Source organism: Schistocerca nitens, chromosome 2 (assembly GCF_023898315.1).
Source record: "Schistocerca nitens isolate TAMUIC-IGC-003100 chromosome 2, iqSchNite1.1, whole genome shotgun sequence".
In the NCBI taxonomy this organism is placed as follows: domain Eukaryota; kingdom Metazoa; phylum Arthropoda; class Insecta; order Orthoptera; family Acrididae; genus Schistocerca; species Schistocerca nitens.
Window position 1 is genome coordinate 202,723,534 of NC_064615.1, and position 25,259 is coordinate 202,748,792.

Genomic DNA, 25,259 nt, shown 5'->3' on the forward strand with positions numbered 1-25,259 from the left:
CTGTCAAAAGTTCGTATACTGTGTAATAGCTAGCAGCAATAGCAGTAAAGGGACACATTGAAAATAGGAGCAATACAGCAAGGTAATAAATCTGACAGCCAAAAGCCGGTAATTCAACAAGGCCTCCGTAAGATAAGACATAAGACAATTAAATTGTACATCATGAATGAGAGGCAAATTTTAATTTCAGGTATGCAGGACAGAAACTGGAAGGACCTTGAAGTTCTCATTATGGGAATAGGCATGTGCCATTTAGTGGGTATCCCTAATTAAGGGACACTAAAGCATTGGCAGAAAGACTGACCCAGTTAAGAAGAATACATGTTGTAATTTCGATTTCCTCTAAAATATTTAAAATAGACCTCTTACGTTGTATATGTAAAATGCTGCCATCAGTGTTTATAACTGAGCTGGAATTATTATTGTCTTTCAGGTGATTAGTGAGGACAGATTTAGAATTGATAAGTTCCTGATGCTCTCTGAACCATATGCTAAAGGAACAGTCCATTTGGCCTATGTAGGTGGAAGGAGACTCACTACGTTGGATGCGATAGACAGTTGTCATCTCTAGTTTCATGGTGCTTCAGTAGGTGTCCGACCTTATGGGGCATATGTAAGGAGGGTATAATCCCCTCTTTTGTAACCCATTTACTGATCCTAGGAGGTACAACACCTACATATAGGATCCCGCAAAAACATGTTTTGGAATTATCAATACTAGTAGATCATAGGGTAATTTGGAACTGATTGTTGGATGTAACTTTTGATTGCATTGGGCAGAGGAGAATGTCAGTAACATTTGGCTGGTAATCATTAGCATGTACTATAAATTTAATGATATCCAATTCACACTAGTAGTGTTGTGTTGAGAGACGGATTCTAATCGTGCATTAAAGCACTGCATGAAGGGCAGCCATTTGGTTAGCAGTTTTATTACTTTTCTATATTGCTCCTATTTTTAATATGTTGGTGTATTGCTATTGCTGCTTGCTATTAAATATTATAGGGGTTTCCGGCTGTGAGGACTTAAAGCTTAAGCTACCTTCCATTTTGCTTAGTAGGGAAATATATTATATTTTATTTTATTTATTTCTTTTTTTTTAGTAGGAATGGCACATGACTATATTCTTTTAGCTCATGACTGTTGCAAATTATTCCACATCACCTTGTGTGTCCCCATTAAATTAAAATTGCATTCTGCTCATGGAAGAGGAACTCCATTTCTTTCCTGATTCAGTGCTACAGCCGCCATGCAGATGGCATCACCTTGCCAGCTGCTGCCACTGCTTGAGGGATGATGCCACACACTCTCTGTCTGTTTGGGTGCTTCTGATAGTTGTCTTTCAGTATTTTCTTCACTGCTGTAGCTTGTTATGAAATAAAGGTATTTTCTCCTAGCCAATACTCTTGCCATGTCTGATCATTGTCCACCACCTGCCACCACCAATTCAGCCATGCCCGTAGTGGTGAATTGGAAACATCCTGATCTATCACACCTGACATCACCACCCCCTGTAGGGTGACCCTAACCCAGGCTGCTACACTATGGATTATTTAAAGACTCAACAGCTGTAGCTCAGAAGTTGCACAAGATAAGTGTTTCTGCTGAAGCTTCAGCTTTCACCTCCCCTATCTCGCAGTGGCCATTGAGGCCAGAGCCCCCCACCGCAGCCATTGTCTCCTTCCCTACAATGCTGTCTGCACAGATACAGGCCAACTTGTTTCGTGTGCACTTTACCCATGACTTCAGCTTCTTAAATGCCACAGGCTTAGAGGCAGCGAAATCTTCTGAAGTGCTGATAACTTGGCTTCTTGATAAATCATCTGAGTGATATTTATGCTAACAATGCATTGGAGGTAAAATATTGTTGTTTTGGACATATCAGATTTGTGATATATCTAAGAGAGTTACTATTGTTATAGTTGTTAGGTTGAAAATATAAAATTGTTATATTTTCATTTGCTGTAATGATATGTAAGTCATTATTGACTTAAACACATTTTGCCAAGATTTTTTTTGTAAAAAACATGTAAACAACCTTACAGTTTTTAATTTTAAAAAAACTATAAGGCAGGTTACTTACCCTTAACTAATATTAGCCTAGATGTGTCAGAGAGGAAATAGTATTTGGGAATCAGCAAAATTAACATAACTTTACAGTGTCTTAATTTTTTTTATTAGGAGCTGGAGGCACAAATGTGTGTGATGTCACGAAATACCTATACCATCAAAAAGTCAATATGAATTGTGTGAAAAAAATAATTAAGTACTACTTACCATTTGAATGTCAACCTCTGTAACTGATTGGTCAGCACAGCTGACTGTTATGCGGAGGACCGGGATTCAATTCCTGGTCCGGCCAGGATTTTTCATTGGTGAAAGGACTGGTATGGGGTGCACTCAGCCTTGTGTGGCCAACTAAGGAGCTACTCAACTAATTGGTAGTGGTCTCAGGGTCAAGAAACCCGACAATGACTGGGAGGTTGGTATGCTGACCACATGTCCCTCCATACTGCATCTGATGATGCCATTGGCAGAGGATGACACACCACTCAGCGGGGTGTGATTAGAAGGCCAGAATGTGGAACTTTACTCTTTTTTTATTTTACTTACCATTTAAATGAACTGAAGTGGAATTTCAGTGTGGTACTAAAAGTATTTACAGAATCTTTATTTTGCTAAGTTTGACAGGATGTGTGTTGAACATTAACTACTTACATCTAATAACCAGCAAAAGCATACAGAAGATAGTATTATAAAAGCCCACAATATCAAGGAAGTGTATTGGTTTATCAGCAGTATATAGATATAATTTTTAGAAAATGTCAATTTTTCAGACATATTGTTGCCATCTCTACACAGCCGTATGTAAATGAGGTGTGATGAAAAAGTAATGGAACTTCTTTTAATTTCATTGGCTTTATACATCTGATATTCAATTTTTAAAAAATCTTGTTGGTGTTTCCCCTGTATGTTTGCATTTGCAGCTGTTTTGAATATTTATTTTGTTGTCGACAGTCAGAAAGGTTATGCGTGTTTTCAAGAACTTAGCGAATTTTTACTTTTAAAAAAGATGGATCAAAGAATTGGCATTAAGTTTTGCTAGAAAAATGGAATAAAGTGCAGCACCACATTCAAAATGTTGACTGTGGCTTCTGGTGAATATGCTACGAGTAGGACAACAGTTTATCAGTGGTGTAAACATTTCAGAGAGAGTCGAGAAGATGTTGAAGTCGACGACCACCCTGGACGCCCTAGCACATCAATTACTGATGACAGTGTGGAAGATATAAAGAAAATGGTTGTGGAAATCACCAAATCACTATCAGAGAGGTTTCTGAGGATTTCAGAATATCCTTTAGGTCATGCCAGCAAGTTTTGCAGATTTTTTGGGTGTGAAACATGTAGTTGTAATGTTTGTTCTTAAATTGTTGAATTTCGATCAAAAATAACATCATATAGACATCACTCAGTAATTACTAAATGAAGTCGATAATGATACAGAACATCTAAAGAAGGTTATAACAACGAAACATAGTTACATGGGTTTGACATTGAAACCAAGGCCCATTCGACCCAGTGGAAACTGCCTGAAGACCCAAGACAAAAAAAAAAAAAAAAAAAAAAATCTACAAGTTTGATCATATGTGAGGAGTCTCCTCACTGTTTTCTTCGATTACCATGGGATAGTGCATCTTGAGTTCCTGTCTTATAGTCATACAGTCAATAAGGAATACTGTTCGGAAGTTATGTGCTTTTTGTGTGAAGCAGTCTGAAGAAAACAACGAGAATTGCGGGAAAACCACTCGAGGAAATTTTGTCATGGTAATGTGCCTGCTCACCCTTCAGTGTTTCTTCATGCTTGTCTGACAAAAAACAAAATTGTTATGTTGCCTCAGCCACCATAGTCACTAGATATGGCCCTCTGCGACTTCTTTCTGTTTTGAGGATGAAGAGAACCATGAAAGAACGTCGTTTTGCCACCGCTGATGTGATAGAAACAGAAACAACAAAGGAGCTGAACACCATAATGAAACGTGAGTTCCACAAGTGCTTCCAAGAATGGAAGAAGCACTGCACAAGTGTGTTATATCTGAGGGGCATTACTTTGTAGGGGACAAAGTTGATGTTGATGAACAAATATTCTTTCTTGAAAAACAAAAATTCCTTTTACTTTTTGATCACACCTTGTACATTTTAATCTGAATGCTTACTTCTAAATCTCTTACAATTAATTGGTTTCATCCAATCAGCTTGTGCAGGCAACGGCATTGATTGTAACACCAAATGGAACTATACTGCATTTCTGGGCTTTAAACAGTTGTGTAGCTAGAATTGCAATTTTGGCTTCATTGTTTTCCCTGAAATATCTCAGTTTTTGCCATTTAACTGCCATGTTTTGCATTGTGTAACATCTTGTTCACTTTAGGTAAGGTGAAAATTACTCTGGCTACCTTGTGATAGTGTCAGTATTAATGATTTTTTTTGTGTCATAACATAACTAAAATGTGAAACTCAATGAAAGAACAAGCCTCAGATTGAAAATACCTGACAGCACTTCTTGTACCCATGAAATGAATGATGGATCTTCGCAGCCTCAAGAAAATCCAAGTAATGCAAGACGAACCACTGATAAAGGACAAAAAACTAGAACTGAAAAAAAGATAAAAACACGTTGGGAGTGAGAACATTAAATGTAGTTATGTAGACAGAAAAGAGTGAATAGATTGTAGACAAGATGGTGAGGAGAAAGAATCATATCCTTGGAATGAGTGTGACCAAATGGAAGGGAAAGAACTCAGAACTGCTCAGAGGTGGGTACAAATTAAACTGGCTTGGTCACGATAAAGTGGCAAAGAATGGAATGGGCCTTGTTTTTCACAAAGGCATTGACCCCATGACAGATGTAAACTTTATAAGTGAAAGGATAAATACAGAGTGCACATGGGGAAGAATAGTTTCACTATACTCCAAGTTTATGTGCCTTAGTGAGGGTGCAGTGACAATGAAAAAGTGAAGTTCTTGAAGAACTGGAAGACAAAGTAAGAGAAGATAAAATAATGGTAAGTGGGGATTTGAATGCTCAGATCAGCATTGATAAAAATGAATATGAGGAAGTGATGGGACCTTTTGGATATGGAAAAAGAAATGTTGAAGGTTTAGAAATTCTGAATCTGTGCATAAGGAATAAGCTTTTAATAAAGAATACATTCTTCAACGAATGAGATAGCTATAAGATTAATAGTATGGCTGGGATGGAAAATCTAAGACAGTTATTGGCAATGTTTTGCAGACAAATTAATTGGAGAAAAGTGCGGGACTCTAAAGTTATACCAAGGAAGTGGTTGGATAGCGATCACAGATTACTAGTAGCTGATCTAAGTTATAAGGTTAAAAGAGTGACTGCTCTACAAAGAATGCTTGAAATCAAGGAATGGAAGCTGAAAGAAGAAGAAAATAATAAGGAAAGTTTTCAAAAGTTTGTAGCACAAAAATTGCCAGGAACAGAGACTGGCAGTGTGGACAAAGAATGAAACCTGTTTAGAACATCAATATTCAGTGATGCCGTGTAAATATGTGGCAAAACAAAATGTAAAGTAAAGGACAAAGAAACAGTTGGTGGAACAATAGAGTGTTGTTGCTGTTGTTGTTGTGGTCTTCAGTCCTGAGACTGGTTTGATGCAGCTCTCCATGCTAATCTATCCTGTGCAAGCTCCTTCATCTCCCAGTACCTACTGCAACCTACACCCTTCTGAATCTGCTTAGTGTATTCATCTCTTGGTCTCCCTCTACGATTTTTACCCTCCACGCTGCACTCCAGTGCTAAATTTGTGATCTCTTGATGCCTCAGCATATGTCCTACCAACCGATCCCTTCTTCTAGTCAAGTTGTGCCACAAACTTCTCTTCTCCCCAATCCTATTCAATACCTCCTCATTTGTTACATGATCTACCCACCTAATCTTCAACATTCTTCTGTAGCACCACATTTCGAAAGCTTCTATTCTCTTCTTGTCCAAACTATTTATTGTCCATGTTTCACTTCCATACATGGCTACACTCCATACCAATACTTTCAGAAACGACTTCCTGCCACTTAAATCTATACTCGATGTTCAGAAATTTCTCTTCTTCAGAAACGCTTTCCTTGCCATTGCCAGTCTACATTTTATATCCTCTCTACTTCGACCATCATCAGTTATTTTGCTCCCCAAATAGCAAAACTCCTTCACTACTTTAAGTGTCTCAATTCCTAATCTAATTCCCTCAGCATCACCCAACTTAATTTGACTACATTCCATTATCCTCATTTTACTTTTGTTGATGTTCATCTTATATCCTCCTTTCAAGACACTGTCCATTCCGTTCAAATGCTCTTCCAAGTCCTTTGCTGTCTCTGACAGAATTACAATATCATCGGCGAACCTCAAAGTTTCTATTTCTTCTCCCTGGATTTTAATACCTACTCCAAATTTTTCTTTTGTTTCCTTTACTGCTTGCTCAATATACAGATTGAATAACATCGGGGAGAGGCTACAACCCTGTCTCACTCCCTTCCCAACCACTGCTTCCCTTTCATGCCCCTCGACTCTTATAACTGCCATCTGGTTTCTGTACAAATTGTAAATAGCCTTTCGCTCCCTGTATTTTACCCCTGCCACCTTAAGAATGTGAAAGAGAGTATTCCAGTCAACATTGTCAAAAGCTTTCTCTAAGTCTACAAATGCTAGAATCAGGTTTGCCTTTCCTTAATCTTTCTTCTAAGATAAGTCGTAAGGTCAGTATTGCCTCACGTGTTCCAACATTTCTGCGGAATACAAACTGATCTTCCTTGAGGTCGGCTTCTACCAGTTTTTCCATTCGTCTGTAAATAATTCGTGTTAGTATTTTGCAGATTTTCACGTCTGTCAACACCTGCTTTCTTTGGGATTGGAATTATTATATTCTTCTTGAAGTCTTAGGGTATTTCACCTGTCTCATACATCTTGCTCACAAGATGGTAGAGTTTTGTCAGGACTGGCTCTCCCAAGGCTGTCAGTAGTTCTAATGGAATGTTGTCTATTCCCGGGGCCTTGTTTCGACTCAGGTCTTTCAGTGCTCTGTCAAACTCTTCACGCAGTATCTTATCTCCCATTTCATCTTCATCTACATCCTCTTCCATTTCCATAATATTGTCCTCAAGTACATCGCCCTTGTATAGACCCTCTATATACTCCTTCCACCTCTCTGCTTTCCTCTCTTTGCTTAGAACTGGGTTGCCATCTGAGCTCTTGGTATTCATACAAGTGGCTCTCTTTTCTCCATAGGTCTCTTTAATTTTCCTGTAGGCAGTATCTATCTTACCCCTAGTGAGATAAGCCTCTACATCCTTACATTTGTCGTCTAGCCATGCCTGCTTAGCCATTTTGCACTTCCTGTCGATCTCATTTTTGAGACGTTTGTATTCCTTTTTGCCTGCTTCATTTACTGCATTTTTATATTTTCTCCTTTCATCAATTAAATTCAATATTTCTTCTGTTACCCAAGGATTTCTACTAGCCCTCGTCTTTTTACCTACTTGATCCTCTGCTGCCTTCACTACTTCATCCCTCAGAGCTACCCATTCTTCTTCTACTGTATTTCTTTCCCCCATTCCTGTCAATTGTTCCCTTATGCTGTCCCTGAAACTCTGTACAACCTCTGGTTTAGTCAGTTTATCCAGGTCCCATCTCCTTAAATTCCCACCTTTTTGCAAATTCTTCAGTTTTAATCTACAGTTCATAACCAATAGATTGTGGCCAGAGTCCACATCTGCCCCTGGAAATGTCTTACAATTTAAAACCTGGTTCCTAAATCTCTGTCTTACCATTATATAATCTATCTGATACCGTTTAGTATCTCCAGGATTCTTCCATGTATACAACCTTCTTTTATGTTTCTTGAACCAAGTGTCAGCTATGATTAAGTTATGCTCTGTGCAAAATTCTACCATACGGCTTCCTCTTTCATTTCTTAGCCCCAATCCATATTCACCTACTATGTTTCCTTCTCTCCCTTTTCCTACTCTTGAATTCCAGTCACCTATGACTATTAAATTTTCGTCTCCCTTCACTACCTGAATAATTTCTTTTATCTCATCATACATTTCATCAATTTCTTCGTCATCTGCAGAGCTAGTTGGCATATAAACTTGTACTACTGTAGTAGACATGGGCTTTGTGTCTATCTTGGCCACTATAATACGTTCACTATGCTGTTTGTAGTAGCTTACCCGCACTCCTATTTTTTTATTCATTATTAAACCTACTCCTGCATTACCCCTATTTGATTTTGTATTTATAACCCTGTATTCACCTGACCAGAAATCTTGTTCCTCCTGCCACCAAACTTCACTAATTCCCACTATATCTAACTTTAACCTATCCATTTCCCTTTTTAAATTTTCTAATCTACCTGCCTGCCCGATTAAGGGATCTGACATTCCACGCTCCGATCCGTAGAACGCCAGTTTTCTTTCTCCTGATAACAACGTCCTCTTGAGTAGTCCCCGCCCGGAGATCCGAATGGGGGACTATTTTACCTCCGGAATATTTTACCCAAGAGGTCGCCATCATCATTTAATCATACAGTAAAGCTGCATTCCCTCGGGAAAAATTATAGCTGTAGTTTCCCCTTGCTTTCAGCTGTTCGCAGTACCAGAACACCAAGGCCATTTTGGTTAGTGTTACAAGGCCAGACCAGTCAATCATCCAGGGGGGGGGAGAGAGAGAGAGAGAGTGAGAGAGAGAGAGAGAGAGAGAGATCAGAACAAAAGACGAGCATAAGGTGGTGATACTGGAACAGGTATATCAATAGAAGAAACTCCAAGCGAAGATAATAGTGAAAGAAAAAAGAAAGAGTTGGAAAATATTCACCAAGGAACTAGAACAACACAGCAGGAGGCCTAAAAACTATTACAAAGGTTGTTGAAAAGTAAAAGATCTGACAAAAAAGATATAAAAGCGACTGAAATAGATGATGGGAATATTATCAGGGACAAAGAAGGCATCAGGGAAGTGATGAAAAATTATTTTGAAATCTTACTGAATGGATAAAATGACAAGAAGAACAGCATCCAATTTCTTGGGCAGAAACTGAAAATGCCCTGAAACAAATGAAATGTGGGAAGGCAGCAGGAGTCGATGGGCTGACAGTGGATATGATGATTAAGGCAGCTGGAATCCAAAGAATACAATGGTTATGTCAGATGTTGGGGTTGATATGGAAAAAGAACAAAGTGCCGAATGATTGGGAAAATGGAATTATAATACCATATTTTAAGAAAGGAAATAGAAAGACATGCACAACTACTGAGAAATCACAATGCTATCATATTGCCTTAAGGTAACGGAAAAGTTCATAGAAAAGAGACTGAGAAAAATCCTAGAACATCAGTTTGAGGAACAACAGAACGGATTCAGAAATAACGGGGGAGTTAGACTTCATGTTTTTCCTCCATCCGTTAATGGAAAAATATTGGGAAAAAGGAAATGAGCTGATAATAGTGTTCCTGGATTTGGAAAAAGCATACGGCAGTTTACCAAGGGGTAAAATATGGAAATGTTTGAGAAAACATAATGTCCCTCCTTCATTAATTTAATAAGTTCAGATACTATATGATAGTTGTAAAAGCAGTGTACAAGTAGGAGGTAGAAGATCAAAATGGTTTAAGACAGAGAGAGATGTTTAGCAAGTCAGTTCACTTTTCTTGTTTCTCTTCATTATACTCATGGGCACGATCATGAAAGAAAACGAGGAAGATCTCAAAATGAGCTGCACCATATGTTATTGACACACTTGTTTTAATATTGTAAAGGAAAGATATCTCTACGTGATTCAAGCGATCGGAAGACAACTGTCGGTCGTCGTCTGCATAGGGTCTGTATAGGGAACGATTTCCTGACAGGCATCATCCGTCACGACGAGTGTTTATTTCTCTCGATCGACGAATGCGGGAGAATTGTTCTTTCGAAAGAAGAAACGAGGGACCTGGCAACATGAGGATCATACCAGGGATATTTGTCAGAGTGCGGCAGAATCTTGTTCGCCGATGCCATAGTTGCATTGAATTAATGACCGTCAGTTTAAGTACATTTTGTAAGATGCAGTGCAAATGGTACATTCATTGTGTCACTGATGGTATTTGGAGTTAATTGTAATTAATGTAAATAAAAAAAGTACACAGTAATACGATTTTATTCGTCTTATCTCATTAAGCTGGCTTCTCCGACCCCAGGATCCCTACCTCCAATTGTTCAGTGGAGCATCCTCTATATGTCCCGTTAATTTTTTTCACGCTCTTATGGAAACACCCTGTATAAAGCGTGTGGGAGGACGCGGAAAACAGTGCAGTCGTTGTCGTATTGCGGAAACGGAGCGATTTATCTAACGCCCAAAATGGAATGATCACCAGCTTTCGGACCACAGGTGGAAGCATTTCAGAAACGGCAACATTCGCTGAACGGTCGTTGAGGATAGAATGTTGCCGGCCGAGGTGGCCGACCGGTTCTAGGCGCTACAGTCTGGAACCGCGCGACTGCTACGGTCGCAGGTTCGAATCCTGCCTCGGGCATGGATGTGTGTGCTGTCCTTACGTTAGTTAGGTTTAAGTAGTTCTAAGTTCTAGGGGACTGAGACCACAGCAGTTAAGTCCCATAGTGCTCAGAGCCATTTGAACCATTTTTTTGTCACGGCCGGAGGAGGGAACTTTATGGTCTGGGGAATGGTTTCGTGGCATTCTTTGGGTGATCTCGTCATTCTGGAAGGCACAATGGATCTACAAAAGTATCCATCTATTCTTGGGGACCATGTCCACCCTTACATGCAGTTTGTTTTTCCTCGGCATGACATCTACCAGCTGGACAACGCAACGTGTTACATAGTTCGCAGTGTATGCGCTTAGTTCGAAGATCACCAAGGTGTGTTTACTGTACTACCCTGACCACCAAACTCATCGGATTTAAATCCAGTCGAGAATATGTGTGACCACCCTGATCAGGCTGTTCGTGCCACGGAACATCACGCAAGAAACCTAGCGTGGCTGGGCACGGCACTGGAGTCAGCACAGTCCCACATCCCTGTCAGTACCTTCCAGAATCTCACTGACACTGCAGACCATTGTAATGTACTTCCCCATACACAAGACGCATGTCAGCGAGTTCTGTGAAACCGTACCGATACTGGTCCATCGTATTGTACGAGGTGCATTCAAAGTTCTAAGGCCTCCGATTTTTTTTCTAATTAACTACTCACCCGAAGTCGATGAAACTGGCGTTACTTCTCGACGCAATTGCCCTGCAGACGTACACATTTTTCACAACGCTGACACCATGATTCCATGGCAGCGGCGAAGGTTTCTTTAGGAGTCTGTTTTGACCACTGGAAAATCACTGAGGCAATAGCAGCACGGCTGGTGAATGTGCGGCCATGGAGAGTGTCTTTCATTGTTGGAAAAAGCCAAAAGTCACTAGGAGCCAGGTCAGGTGAGTAGGGAGCATGAGGAATCACTTCAAAGTTGTTATCACGAAGAAACTGTTGCGTAACGTTAGCTCGATGTGTGGCTGCGTTGTCTTGGTGAAACAGCACACGCGCAGCCCTTCCCGGACGTTTCTGTTGCAGTGCAGGAAGGAATTTGTTCTTCAAAACATTTTCGTAGGATGTACCTGTTACCGTAGTGCCCTTTGGACGCAATGGGTAAGGATTACGCCCTCACTGTCCCAGAACATGGACACCATAATTATTTCAGCACTGGCGGTTACCCGAAATTTTTTTGGTGGCAGTGAATCTGTGTGCTTCCATTGAGCTGACTGGCGCTTTGTTTCTGCATTGAAAAATGGCATCCACGTCTCATCCATTGTCACACTCGACAAAAAGAATGTCCCATTCATGCTGTCGTTGTGCGTCAACATTGCTTGGCAACATGCCACACGGGCAGCCATGTGGTCGTCCGTCAGCATTCGTGGCACCCACCCGGATGACACTTTTCGCATTTTCAGGTCGTCATGCAGGATTGTGTGCACAGAACCCACAGAAATGCCAACTCTGTTGGCGATCTGTTCAACCGTCATTCGGCGATCCCCCAAAACAATTCTCTCCACTTTCTCGATCATGTCGTCAGACCGGCTTGTGCGAGCCCGAGGTTGTTTCGGTTTGTTGTCACACGATGTTCTGCCTTCATTAAACTTTCGACACATCCATAACTCCATCACCACATGTCTCATTCAACTGTCGATGAATTTCAATTGGTTTCACACCACGCAAATTCAGAAAACGAATGATTGCACGCTGTTCAAATAAGGAAAACGTCGCCATTTTAAGTATTTAAAACAGTTCTCATTCTCGCCGCTGGCGGTAAAATTCCATCTGCCGTACGGTGCTGCCATCTCTGGGACGTATTGACAATGAACGCAGCCTCATTTTAAAACAATGCGCATGTTTCTATCTCTTTCCAGTCCGGAGAAAAAAAATCGGAGGCCTTAGAACTTGAATGCACCTTGTATTTAATCTGCCAGGACGTTTCATGTATGTTGTTGTTTCAACATACTTTTGGATGTAGTCAACTTTCTCTTATTCCTCAGTTCACTGTGTAGCTTGTTTTCTTCTGTCAATATTTCAAAATATACAAAACATTTTCCTCTTATATACAGGGTGTGATATTCCTGGTGAAATACGTTCATATGATGAAACTGGTGAAATAAAGGATGTAACAAAATTTGATGGTTGCGGAGATTACCAAGGCACCAGGCAATTGGGATCATTTGACATTCATGGCAATAGGAATACAGATTTGGGCTGTAATATGTAAGTATTCTTTGCCCCCTATCATAAATTGTTGACTATATTAATGTTCTGCTATGATCTCTTATCTGAATTCAATAAACTTCTCATTTATGTATAATTTTTATGTTCAAAAATTTATTTCTGAACAAATTTTCACATACAAAATGTGGTGCGATTTTCCTTACTGCCGTCGTAATTCTTACAACAATGTAGTTAATACTGCAGAAATCTGCTAAGATGGCAGTATACAACTTGAAGATGTCGCGAAAATATATCCTCCCAAAAGTTAACAGTTTGAGACTCACCACTGCTGAATAATCTAGTTTTAAATTGTATGATGGGATTTCAAAAAGTTAGTTACACATTATCATGGCAGGCCGAGTACAGTGCTGAAGGACTTCAATTGGTGTGTTCTTTAACAAGTCAGTTACCTTATTTTGAATGTTATTCAGTCTGGAGTTTTCAAAGATCCCAGTCACGGATTCCCCAAGTTTAACACAAAATGTGATGGCATAATGTTACTCCAAATTCCATTGTTCCATTTTTATAACACACAAAAAAACACAGCTTCACTGACGGTACTCTCGAAAACCACATGATAGCTGTATGAAGCTGAAACTTGGACTGAGCATTTGGAAGGATGAACACACCGGTCTACACAAGCAGAACAACACAGCAGTGCCAGGTTGCTCACAGTGTTGTCAGTCTCATTACTTTTCTCATACACCCTGTACATTGAGTGATGTGCTACACTTGAGAGACATGGATACATTAACCATATATTAGACAAAGATACATTAACTCTGTAAGCAAGTCAGAATGTTCTACCAATAGTTCAATCCCCTGATGATAGAAATTCACACCTTAGTCAGAGTTCCATCCATGAACCACTGTGAGGATCCTCATCATTGGAAAATCTCTCTCCTCCTAGATGTTTTTTCAGCTTGCCAAAAAGTGGAAATCTGATGATGCAAGATCTATACTTCCCAATAAGCATCACCGTCTGTGCCAAATTGTTAATGTTTTACTTCAGCTGGATGTGACCTTGCGTTTGGTCCATATACCACCAGATATTAATGGTGAATCTTTTCGCAATTTAGACTTTTGCCCACAAGAATTGTACAACACCGCATACTTCAAGTTTGGACTATGTTTCCAAGTGCTGCATCATTTGAGTCACATGCTTTGATGCATCTGTTGTCTGTATCACAGCAGAACTGTCTCTGCAGGAAATGTACTCTCTTCCGACAATGTGCCACTCTGATTGTGGAATGATCTTAGCATGGGAAGATGTGTGTAAGTTACCTATCTGACATCGTTTTCCAAAATTTTTGAGAAAGTGATATATTCTAGAATAGTATCTTACTTGAGTAATAATCAGTGTGGATTTCATATGAGTTGTTCTACTGAGAATGACATTTACATGTTCACTCACCAAACTTTACAAGCATTAAATAATAAAATAGTGCCAGTTGTATTTTTTGCAGCCTGGTCTAAGGCATTTAACTGTGTGAATCACTATATTCTCCTAGACAAATTGAAGTTATGTGGGATTGACGGTATAGATTACCAGTGGACTAACGTCGTACCTAACCAAAAAAATGCGGAAAATTGTACTTAGTAATTCAGGCAATGTAGTGTGGAGACTTTATTCTGACTGGGGAGAAATCACGCTCAATCTTAGGCGCACTATTGTTCCTCATATATGTAAATGATCTTCCGTCTTTTATACTACAAGCAGAATTATTTTTTTTTTGCAAATGACACCAATATTGTAATCAATCCAAGCATACATACAGAAACAGAAGAAATGGTAAATAATGTTCTTAAAAGTATCATTGACTGGTTTTTGAGCATGTAGCAAATTTTTAAAAATTATGTTGTGATGTGTGTGCAAAATGACTTGTTCCACATCATTATAATTGATCATGCAAATGGTCCATGGAACATGAAGACAATTTACTAACTTTCTGAAGTCTCTACATACAACACACTATCTGTATTTCTTTAGGGCCGGAGAATGTGGGATGCTTTATGTCAAGGTAATCAGCATTCTGTTTTTGTATGAACACTGTCAGTGATTTAAGGGCAGAGTAGATACTATTAGACAACAAACAAACTTTTGCATGTGCTTTGATGATCAACTTATACCATGTAGGAAAACAAAAGAAATATTTTTTTAAAATAGATTTTCCATTTTACCACCAACACATCAGACACATTTGTCTTTTCTGCAAGTGGTGCTCATGATCCAGACAAATGGCTGAAAGAAAATGAACAATGACATCTGGACAGTTTATAAGTGCCATACATAACATTACAGTAATACTCGTTCTGTAGATCATGAATATGACATTTCATAATGATGTGGAACATGTCAGTTTAACATAAGTTTACTTTACACAATATAATTAATAATTTTTTTTTACAGTTACTACTTCATATTGAAAATTCATCTCTTGAGTAGAAGGAGTTGCCATTCAGAAATTCTTTTAATTTGTTTTTAAAGGTTGGTTGGCTATCTGTCAGACTTTTAATGCTATTTCACAAATGACCAAAGATTTTTGTGGCAGCACAATTCGCCTCTTTCTGTGCCAAAATCAGATTTAACCCAGAGTAGTGAAGATCATCCTTCCTTTTAGTGTTGTAGCTTATTTGTATTGTGAAGGTACTGTGAATATTCAGAGTTCCTTAAATAAATGTCTGCAAGGTGATCTTGGGTGGGCTCTAGCTAATATTCTGATTACACGTTTTTGTGCAATGAATACCTTTTTCCTTAATGATGAATGACCCCAAAATATGATGCCATATGAAAGCAATGAATGAAAGTAGGCATAGTAGGTTTTTTTACTGGTATATTTATCAACAAAATTTGCAATAACCCTAATAACATAAGTAGCTGAACCTAACCGCTTCAGCAGATCATCAATGTGTTTGTTCCAATTCAAGGTAATCAGCATTCTGTTTTTGTATGAACACTGTCAGTGATTTGAGGGCAGAGTAGATACCTCAGACAGCTGATTGGCTTTGTTGGTTCCAATTCAATTTCTCATCAATGCATACACCCAGAAATTTCGAATATTCTGCCTTAGCAACAGACTTTGTTTCAAAGTCTGTGTGTATCAGGGTTTTTTTGCCATTTACTGTACAGAATTGTATATACTGTGTTTTCTCAAAATTTAGTCAGACTCCATTTGCAGAGAACCATTTAATAATTTTCTGAAAGATATTATTTACAATTTCCTCAGCTCATTCTTGTTTGTTGGGTGTGATTACTATACTTATATCATCAGCAGAAAGAACTAGCTTTGCATCTTCATGAATATACAGTGGCAAGTCATTAATATAAGTGACACCATTCTTGAGACTTCCTCAGTTAGAGAACTCTGCAGATTTTTGCAGACTATGTGTACTGTTAATTTCTTCCTTCTGCATTCTTCCAGTTAAATATGAATTAGACAATTTGTGCACTGTCCCATTCGTACTACAATATTTAAGCTTATCTAGAAGAATTTCATGATTCACACTCTCAAAAGCCTCTGATTGATCATAAAATATTTCAGTGGGTGATGTAAGATAATGAAAGGTAATAATGTCAGATCTTCATTCCACTGTATCGAACACTTTATTTTCATACTCTGTTCGTGCACAACTGATTTCAAGACTATATAGTCTCATCAGGTACAAATTCTCTGGTACTTATTTCTTGAGGCACGTTTTTGACCTTACGATGAGATTATGTAGTCTTGAAATCGATTTTACATCAAAATAAACTGTGATACAGTTGTGTGAATATACTGATTCTATGACTGAAATAGATGAAACAGCCAAAAAAAGTTCTTACGGGTCAAAGGACTTCATGAAAATAGTATCTGTTTCTTTCAGAACAGATTTGATGGATTATGTGAAAGGAATCAGATTTCCTCATGATTGTCTTCTTATTTTAGTTATTGATACATTCAAGTAGTTGTGGCAAAAAGCAAGGAAACTGAATTGTTTTCTGGATGTCGAAAACTATGATTGACAAAATTACGTGCTACTTAAAATGACACTGATTTTTGTTATTTTAGAGACCAATTCACTGAATATCAGTGTGAGCCCTGGAAAAGGAAAGAGCATCAAAGGACATAGTGGATGTAGGGAATTGAACTGAGCTATTAATAAAGAAACGAGACCAACAACAGCTCATGGTTTATGATCAAACCAGCCATCTTCTTCAGGTGTGTTATGTGTACACTGTTATGTGTACCCGCTGCTGGACTCCAATCAACCATTGCAATACTAAATTGGTGATCCCTCGATGTCTCAGTACATGTCCTACCAACCGATCCCTTCTTCTAGTCAAGCTCCTCTTCTCCCCAATTCTATTCAATACCTCCTCATTAGTTATGTGATCTACCCATCTAATCTTCAGCATTCTTCTGTAGCACCACATTTTGAAAGCTTCTATTCTCTTCTTGTCCAATCTATTTATCGTCCGTGTTTCACTTCCATACATGGCTACACTCCATACAAATACTTTCAGAAACAACTTCCTGACACTTAAATCTATACTCAATCTTAACAAATTTCTCTTCTTCAGGAATGCTTTCCTTGCCATTGCCGGTCTATGTTTTATATCCTCTCTATTTCGACCATCATCAGTTATTTTGCTCCCCAAATAGCAAAATTCATTTACTACTATAAGTGTGTCATTTCCTAATCTAATTCCCTTAGCATCACAGGACTTAATTTGACTACATTCCATTACCCTCGTTTTGCCTTTGTTGATGTTCAACTTATATTCTCCTTTCAAGACACTGTCCATTCCGTTCAACTGCTGTTCCAAGCCTTTTGCTGTCTCTGACAGAATTACAATGTCATTGGCGAAGCTTAAAGTTTTTATTTCTTCTCCCTGGATTTTAATACCTACTCCGAACTTTTCTTTTGTCTCCTTTATTGCTTGCTCAATATATAGATTGAATAACATCAGGGATAGGCTAAAACCCTGTTTCACTCCCTTCCCAACCACTGCTTCCCTTTCATACCCCTCGACTCTTATAACTGCCATCTGGTTTCTGTACAAATTGTAAATAGCCTTTCGCTCCCTGTATTTTACCCCTGCCACCTTCAGAATTTGAAAGAGAGTATTCCGGTCAACATTGTCAAAAGCTTTCTCTAAGTCTACAAATGCTAGAAACGTAGGTTTGCTTTTCCTTAATCTATTTTCTAAGATAAGTCGTAGGGTCAGTATTGCCTCACGTGTTCCAACATTTCTACGGAATCCAAACTGATCTTCCCCGAGTTTGGCTTGTACCAGTTCTTCCATTTGTCTGTAAAGAATTGCGCGTTAATATTTTGCAACTGTGACTTATTAAACTGCTAGTTCAGTAATTTTCACATCTGTCAACACCTCCTTTCTTTGGGATTGGAATTATTATATTCTTCTTGACGTCTGAGGGTATTTCATACATCTTGCTAACCAGATGGTAGAGTTTTGTCAGGACTGTCTCTCCCAAGGCTGTCAGTAGTTCTAATGGAATGTTGTCTACTCTGGGGGCCTTGTTTCGACTGAGGTCTTTCAGTGCTCTATCAAACTCTTCACGCAGTATCTTATCTCCCATTTCATCTTCATCTACATCTTCTTCCATTTCCATAATATTGTCCTCAAGTACATCGCCCTTGTATAGACCCTCTATATACTCCTTCCACCTTTCTGCTTTCCTCTCTTTGCTTAGAACTGGGTTTCCATCAGAGCTCTTGGTATTCATACAAGTGGCTCTCTTTTCTCCGTAGGTCTCTTTAGTTTTCCTGTAGGCTGTATCTATCTTACCCCTAGTGAGATAAGCCTCTACATCCTTACATTTGTCGTCTAGCCATGCCTTCTTAGCCATTTTGCACTTCCTGTTGATCTCATTTTTGAGACGTTTGTATTCCTTTTTGCCTGCTTCATTTACTGCATTTTTATATTTTCTCCTTTCATCAATTAAATTCAATATTTCTTCTGTTACCCAAGGATTTCTACTAGCCCTCGTCTTTTTACCTACTTGATCCTCTGCTGCCTTCACTATTTCATCCCTCAGAGCTACCCATTCTTCTTCTACTGTATTTCTTTCCCCCATTCCTGTCAATTGTTCCCTTATGCTGTCCCTGAAACTCTGTACAACCTCTGGTTTAGTCAGTTTATCCAGGTCCCATCTCCTTAAATTCCCACCTTTTTGCAGTTTCTTCAGTTTTAATCTACAGTTCATAACCAATAGATTATGGTCAGAGTCCACATCTGCCCCTGGAAATGTCTTATAATTTAAAACCTGGTTCCTAAATCTCTGTCTTACCGTTATATAATCTATCTGATACCTTTTTAGTATCTCCAGGGTTCTTCCATGTATACAACCTTCTTTCATGATTCTTAAACCAAGTGTTAGCTATGATTAGGTTATGCTCTGCGCAAAATTCTACCAGGCGGCTTCCTCTTTCATTTTTTAGCCCCAGTCCATATTCAACTACTATGTTTCCTTCTCTCCCTTTTCCTACTCTTGAATTCCAGTCACCTATGACTATTAAATTTTCGTCTCCCTTCACTACCTGAATAATTTCTTTTATCTCATCATACATTTCATCAATTTCTTCGTCATCTGCAGAGCTAGTTGGCATATAAACTTGTACTACTGTAGTAGGCATGGGCTTCGTGTCTATATTGGCCACAGTAATGCGTTCACTATGCTGTTTGTAGTAGCTTACCCGTACTCTTATTTTTTTTTTATTCATTATTAAACCTACTCCTGCATTACCCCTATTTGATTTTGTATTTATAACCCTGTATTCACCTGACCAGAAATCTTGTTCCTCCTGCCACCGAACTTCACTAATTCCCACTATATCTAACTGTAACCTATCCATTTCCCTTTTTAAATTTTCTAACCTACCTGCCTGATAAAGGGATCTGACATTCCATGCTCCGATCCGTAGAACGCCAGTTTTCTTTCTCCTGATAACGACGTCCTCCTGAGTAGTCCCCGCCCGGAGATCCGAATGGGGGACTATTTTACCTCCAGAATATTTTACCCAAGAGGATGCCATCATCATTTAATCGTACAGTAAAGCTGCATGCCCTCGGGAAAAATTATAGCTGTAGTTTCCCCTTGCTTTCAGCCGTTCGCAGTACCAGAACTCCAAGGCTATTTTGGTTAGTGTTACAAGGCCAGACCAGTCAATCATCTAGACTGTTGCCCCTGCAACTACTGAAAAGGCTGTTGCCCCTCTTCAAGAACCACACGTTTGGTTGGCCTCTCAACAGATACCCCTCCGTTGTGGTTGCACCTACGGTACGGCTATTGTATTGTTGAGGCACGCAAGCCACCCCACCAACGGCAAGGTCCATGGTTCATGGGGGCAGCTAGATAGTCTATTCAAACAAATTTATTAGGATCTCACTGGCTGTCACATGCACCAGATTTGGGAAATGCTGAGAGAATTTGTATTTCACAGAACATCAGTGTGAGCTGTGGAAAATGTAGGGACATCAAGTGGTGTAGTGGTGTCAGAAATTGAACTCAGCTATTAAGAGCAGCACAAGACCAAAACAGTTCAGAGTCTGGTTGGAGTCCAGGCAGGGGTACACATAACAACAAAACTGCAGCTCCAAGAAGATAGCTGGGTCTGCCGTCAACATATTGTGCATAAAATGAAAAACCACTAATACGATTATTGTTTCTAAATGGATCAAGATGCTCTGATGTCTAACTTCAAACGGTATCTTACCTGGATCCAGAACCTCCTGATTCCATTGTCATAAAAAAAAAAAAAAAGAAATGATGCAAGGAATATTCTTGGAGTGTAGAAACAAGAAAACCTCATTCTAGAAATTATTAAATTTACTTAGAGGCATAAAGGCAATTCAGTATTTATCTTTAGTAGGCCCAACTCCCATTATAGCTGATACAGAATGCAAAAAACTACGCATTACTACAAACCTTCAAAACCATAGGCTACTGCTTCATGACAAGAAAAACGTGTTACAGAGAGTCTGGTGAATACACAACATCAGTTAGCATTGTGTCAGCATCAGTTCAAAGATTATTGGATAGAATAAAACAAAATAAAGTGCAATAAACAGAGAAATGGGGGTGGGCAGGAAGCAACACCGAGAAGTATAAATAAAATATATAAAAATAAAAACACTAATGGCACCAACAAAGAAAAGAGGGGGACATAGTTAAAGTAGATTAAGTGTAGAAAGGTGACAGAGTGAAAAGACATACCAAACAACAAAAGTTATTTATGTTTGCTTCTCCTCTAGGTTCCTCCCTTGTACACTTCTTGTTACACTCTAATTGTCCCCACTTGCCGATATTTATTTCTTCTGTTCCATGTTTACTTCTCACTCTATCACTCCCTTTCTCATGATTTACTTGAAGCTGACATACCTTCTACACTCTGTGATGACCTTTATTTCAATTTTGTAGTCTTTCCTTCTCAGACAAGATGGATTCTTGGGAAACGTGCACTCTGTCCCACCCTTTCAATGTTGACAAATAATTTTTCCTCCATGAATAATGAACCTGTGCAAGTTCAAAAGTTCAGTCTTCATTTGTATGTTGGGTCTGCTGAAGATAAGTACTGGGCAGTTTGTCAGTATCTCTGTGAATTAGTGAAGAATTTCTCAAATTGAGGCCTGAACTGACATCAGCTGTGACTGTCCTAACTTCTGCGACATACAGCAGAGTCCCGCTAATCCGAACTTTCAGTTAATGGGACATGAAAAATGTTAGTCAAAGTATGGAAAACTGTGTGGTAAACTGCTTTACATACACATTATTTTAATTTACACAGTACAGGAAACATGTATTAGAAAAATTGGCAAGAAAACATTAGGTTTAAACAATGCAAGAAAAGCTGTCAAACTTACTAAAATACGGCAGACATTTCATCCCTACTTTTTAGATGACAAAAACTCAGTCATTGTTTTTTTAGTGTAATGAAGACAGTCTTTTATATGATGCTTAGTTGCGCCATCATCTCATAAACATCCAATGAGCAGGTGTAGCAGTGGGCTGTTGCTCCCAATAAGGTAGCGCGAGGTCAAGGGCTTCTGCTACCTCACAGTGTGGCACCAGCTCTTCTTTGTCGCTTTCAGGCTCATTGTCACATCTGTCACAACAGTCCACTTCTTGCTGTCTCGAGTAACAGCAGCAACTAAATCAGCGTCAGTAAGGTTCTCCACAGATGCCGCATCCGCTGCCATTCACTCATCTATCTCTCCTTCACTAGCTTCTTCACATCCAGGGATTGTATCATTTGTAGCAGATTTTCCTCTTCATTTTCAACTAGGTTGTGCTGAAATTCAAGAGGTGTCCACAGTTTTCTCCACTATTTTCTCAGAATATTTTCTTAAATATTCTGCCATGCCTCAGTGGCCCAATAAACAACATCCTTCACACTGGTCTTTTTTATTTTGTCCACTAAAGGAATGCTATCATCTTGGATCAGCATTCTTTAAAACTGTTTTCTGTGAATCAGTTTTAATGTTTGCAGTATGCCCTGGTCCATTGGCTGTAGAAGTGGTGTAACATTCGGTGGCAAAACCTTCGCCAAGATTTCTCCATCACATAATTCCTGTGCTGGGGTGGAATGGTGCATTATCAATCAAAAGGATTGCGCGGGGAGACAAATGATTTGCTTTAGAAAACCGTCGAACAGAGGGAACAAACTGGCCGTGAAACCATTCTTTGAACAGCTTACCATCCATGCATGCTTTTATCTAGTTGCGATAATATGCGGGCAGGGATTTCATGTTGCAGTTTTTAAAAGCTCTGGGCTGAGCAGCTGATCAGCATTAAAGACAGCTTGTGATTACCAGCAGCATTGCTGCATGCTTATAAAGTTACACAATCTTTGCATATTTTAAAACCAGGCACATGGTCTTCTGCTTTTGATGACAGGCTTTTTGTTGGCAGTGCCCTAAAATTAAGGCCAGTCTCGTCAACATTATAAATTTGTTGGGGAGAATACTTTCATACTCTTATCATTTTTTCAAACTCACCCAAGTATTCCATCACTGCATCACAGTCAGAAGAAAGCTTCTCTCCAGTAATTGTTAGCTGACAGATTCCATGACGTTTTTTGAATCTGTCCAACCAACCCGTACTCGCACTAAAAGACTCATCACCATTCATTAACTTGTTCAGGTAAACAGCCTTCTCCTGAACCAGTGCTCCACTCAAAGGAGTTCCCCTTTCTCTTTCTTACATAAAGCAAAGGAAAAGAGCTTCATCCACTTTATCATACTGGGACTGTTTCAAAGTCTGCCGAATTTTGAGCATTTTTCCCCGAAGACGTTTCACAGGATTGTTCAAGCTTTACTCAGTTCTTCTTCCAATCACAAATGGTTGCTTTACCAAAACCCAGTTCTGTTGCCAATGTAGATTACATTATCACCATTGTCAATCTGCTTCAAAGCATTCAGATTTTCTTTGAGAGTTAACATTGTATGTTATCATTTACTCATGACGAAAATACGTACACCACTACACCTGAATGAATACAATACAACTGTTAAGCGTGCCAGCGATCGATAACTAACATAACCAAGCACTTTGCGAGCCAACTGGCAGTGCACTGATCTTAGACACTTTGAAGGTCTCAACAATGCACAACAACAACAAGGGCAGGGAGTGAGGATGAGCCATTGTTCCCACACGTGTTCCCATTTGTTACGATGGTGTACCTACTTATTAGCTTGGTATACTTTATTCTAGAAAATTAGTCACCATAATTCCGGCTAATCCGAACAAATCGGTAATCCGAAAAAGGTCCGATCCCAATTAGTTCGGATTAACAGGACTCTACTGTACTAAAACCATTGTCTCTACCTGTACAGTTGTTACCATTTTAAAACATATTCATTCTCGAGCTTTTTACATACGAATGGACACACAACTGTACATCTTCAGGACAGCCAGTACGAGTGCTCTACAAAAACACTCAACAGACAATAGTTCTGAAAGTTAGGATTAGTATTTTACCACTTTCAAGTATTCCTATTGGCGGTACAAGAATTTTTCTTCCTGGTGGTATTACTGGATAGGCTACTCTGCCTCCTTGTAATTTAACAGTTTTCTCAATTGGATTTTCTTACTGATACAAACAATTTATTAACAAAAATATTCAATTATTGATAATATAATGTAAACAGATGGATAAAAATGTCTACCCACCGAGCTGTGGCAGGGGAACACACACACAAAAGTATTTAACTTCCATAAGCTTTTGGAGCCAATGGCAGAAGAATTGAAGGGGAAGGAATAGGGGTAAAGGGAAAGGACTGGAGAGGTTTAGGGAAAGGGGTACAGTTTAGAAAAGTCACCCAGAACCCCAGAAACCTGGAGACTTAGTGGACACACACACACACACACACACACACACACACACACACACACACACACACACTTGTAATTTACTATATGAACTTTGACAAACTTATGTTCAGTGTGGGTATCAGAGTACAACTAAAATAATCTAACAGCTCCTCATTTGATTAATACAGTTGTCATATACAATATACATTCCTCTTTGGATATTTTTGATCTTGTCTACTCTGAAGGGCCCTTTTAGTGCTCGTGTGGTGTTGGAAGCATGATGACATACTTGCTATGACATAATAGCATCCGCTAGTAAACTCCAACTGTCACACACAGCCTAAGGAGCACCTCTAGCAAATAACATTATAACACAAATATCTGCACTAACATAGGGTATCCTATGCAAAAATGTGAACCTGGGTGCTATTTCAGATATCCCTTTAGTAAAACAGTAGTAAATGACGTGGTTACTCATTGATATATGACGATGAGGGTTCTTTCTGACTTTTGAGGGAAATATCCAAAATTTAACTATGCAAAAATTGTGTATTCTCACACTTATCAACAGTGATGTGTTGATGTTCAGTCTTCCTTTCTTGTCTCACTGTAGAAATTATTAATTGATTGTCTTAGATAACTGTGGAATTTTGTGGTAAGAGTTGATAGCTGGCCTATATGAAAGAAACATCCCCCCCCCCCCCCCCCCCAATGGAGTTGCATACTTGCATTCATTGATACAGGCTCCGAGGGCCAATGTCTGGATTTGAAATTGTGTACTGCTAACAGTTTATACACTCCCTCTTAGCATCTTTCACTGATCATCTCAAGCAAGACAAAACAGGAATATTGTTCAAAGTCCATCAGTCGCAAGACACACAAAAACACAAGACATCCAGCTTCCTCAGAAACAGATGGAATTCACAGAATTCAGTTATATTCTGCCAAGTTTGCCTCAGTCATTAAACGCCACCTCCAGCTAGTTATAGCAGTAGTGATCTGATATAAAGCATCCATCTACTGAACATGTGGATGTCCATGAAACCACAACACTTACCTAGATGATCAGAAAATGATTAATTATAATCAATGCCTGCACATGATAAAGACACTTGGTCATTCATT

General features: G+C 39.1%; 1 protein-coding gene across 2 annotated transcripts in view; it reads left to right on the forward strand.

Annotated features, from left to right (window-relative positions):
* LOC126235905 (protein OSCP1) overlaps nt 1–25,259 on the forward strand; it is a 64,840-nt gene that overhangs the window by 29,153 nt on the left and 10,428 nt on the right. For both annotated transcript variants that reach the window (XM_049944852.1, XM_049944853.1), the window contains exon 4: nt 12,666–12,819. In XM_049944852.1, the coding sequence (XP_049800809.1) occupies nt 12,666–12,819 (154 nt within the window). The remainder of the gene's footprint in view (nt 1–12,665; nt 12,820–25,259) is intronic.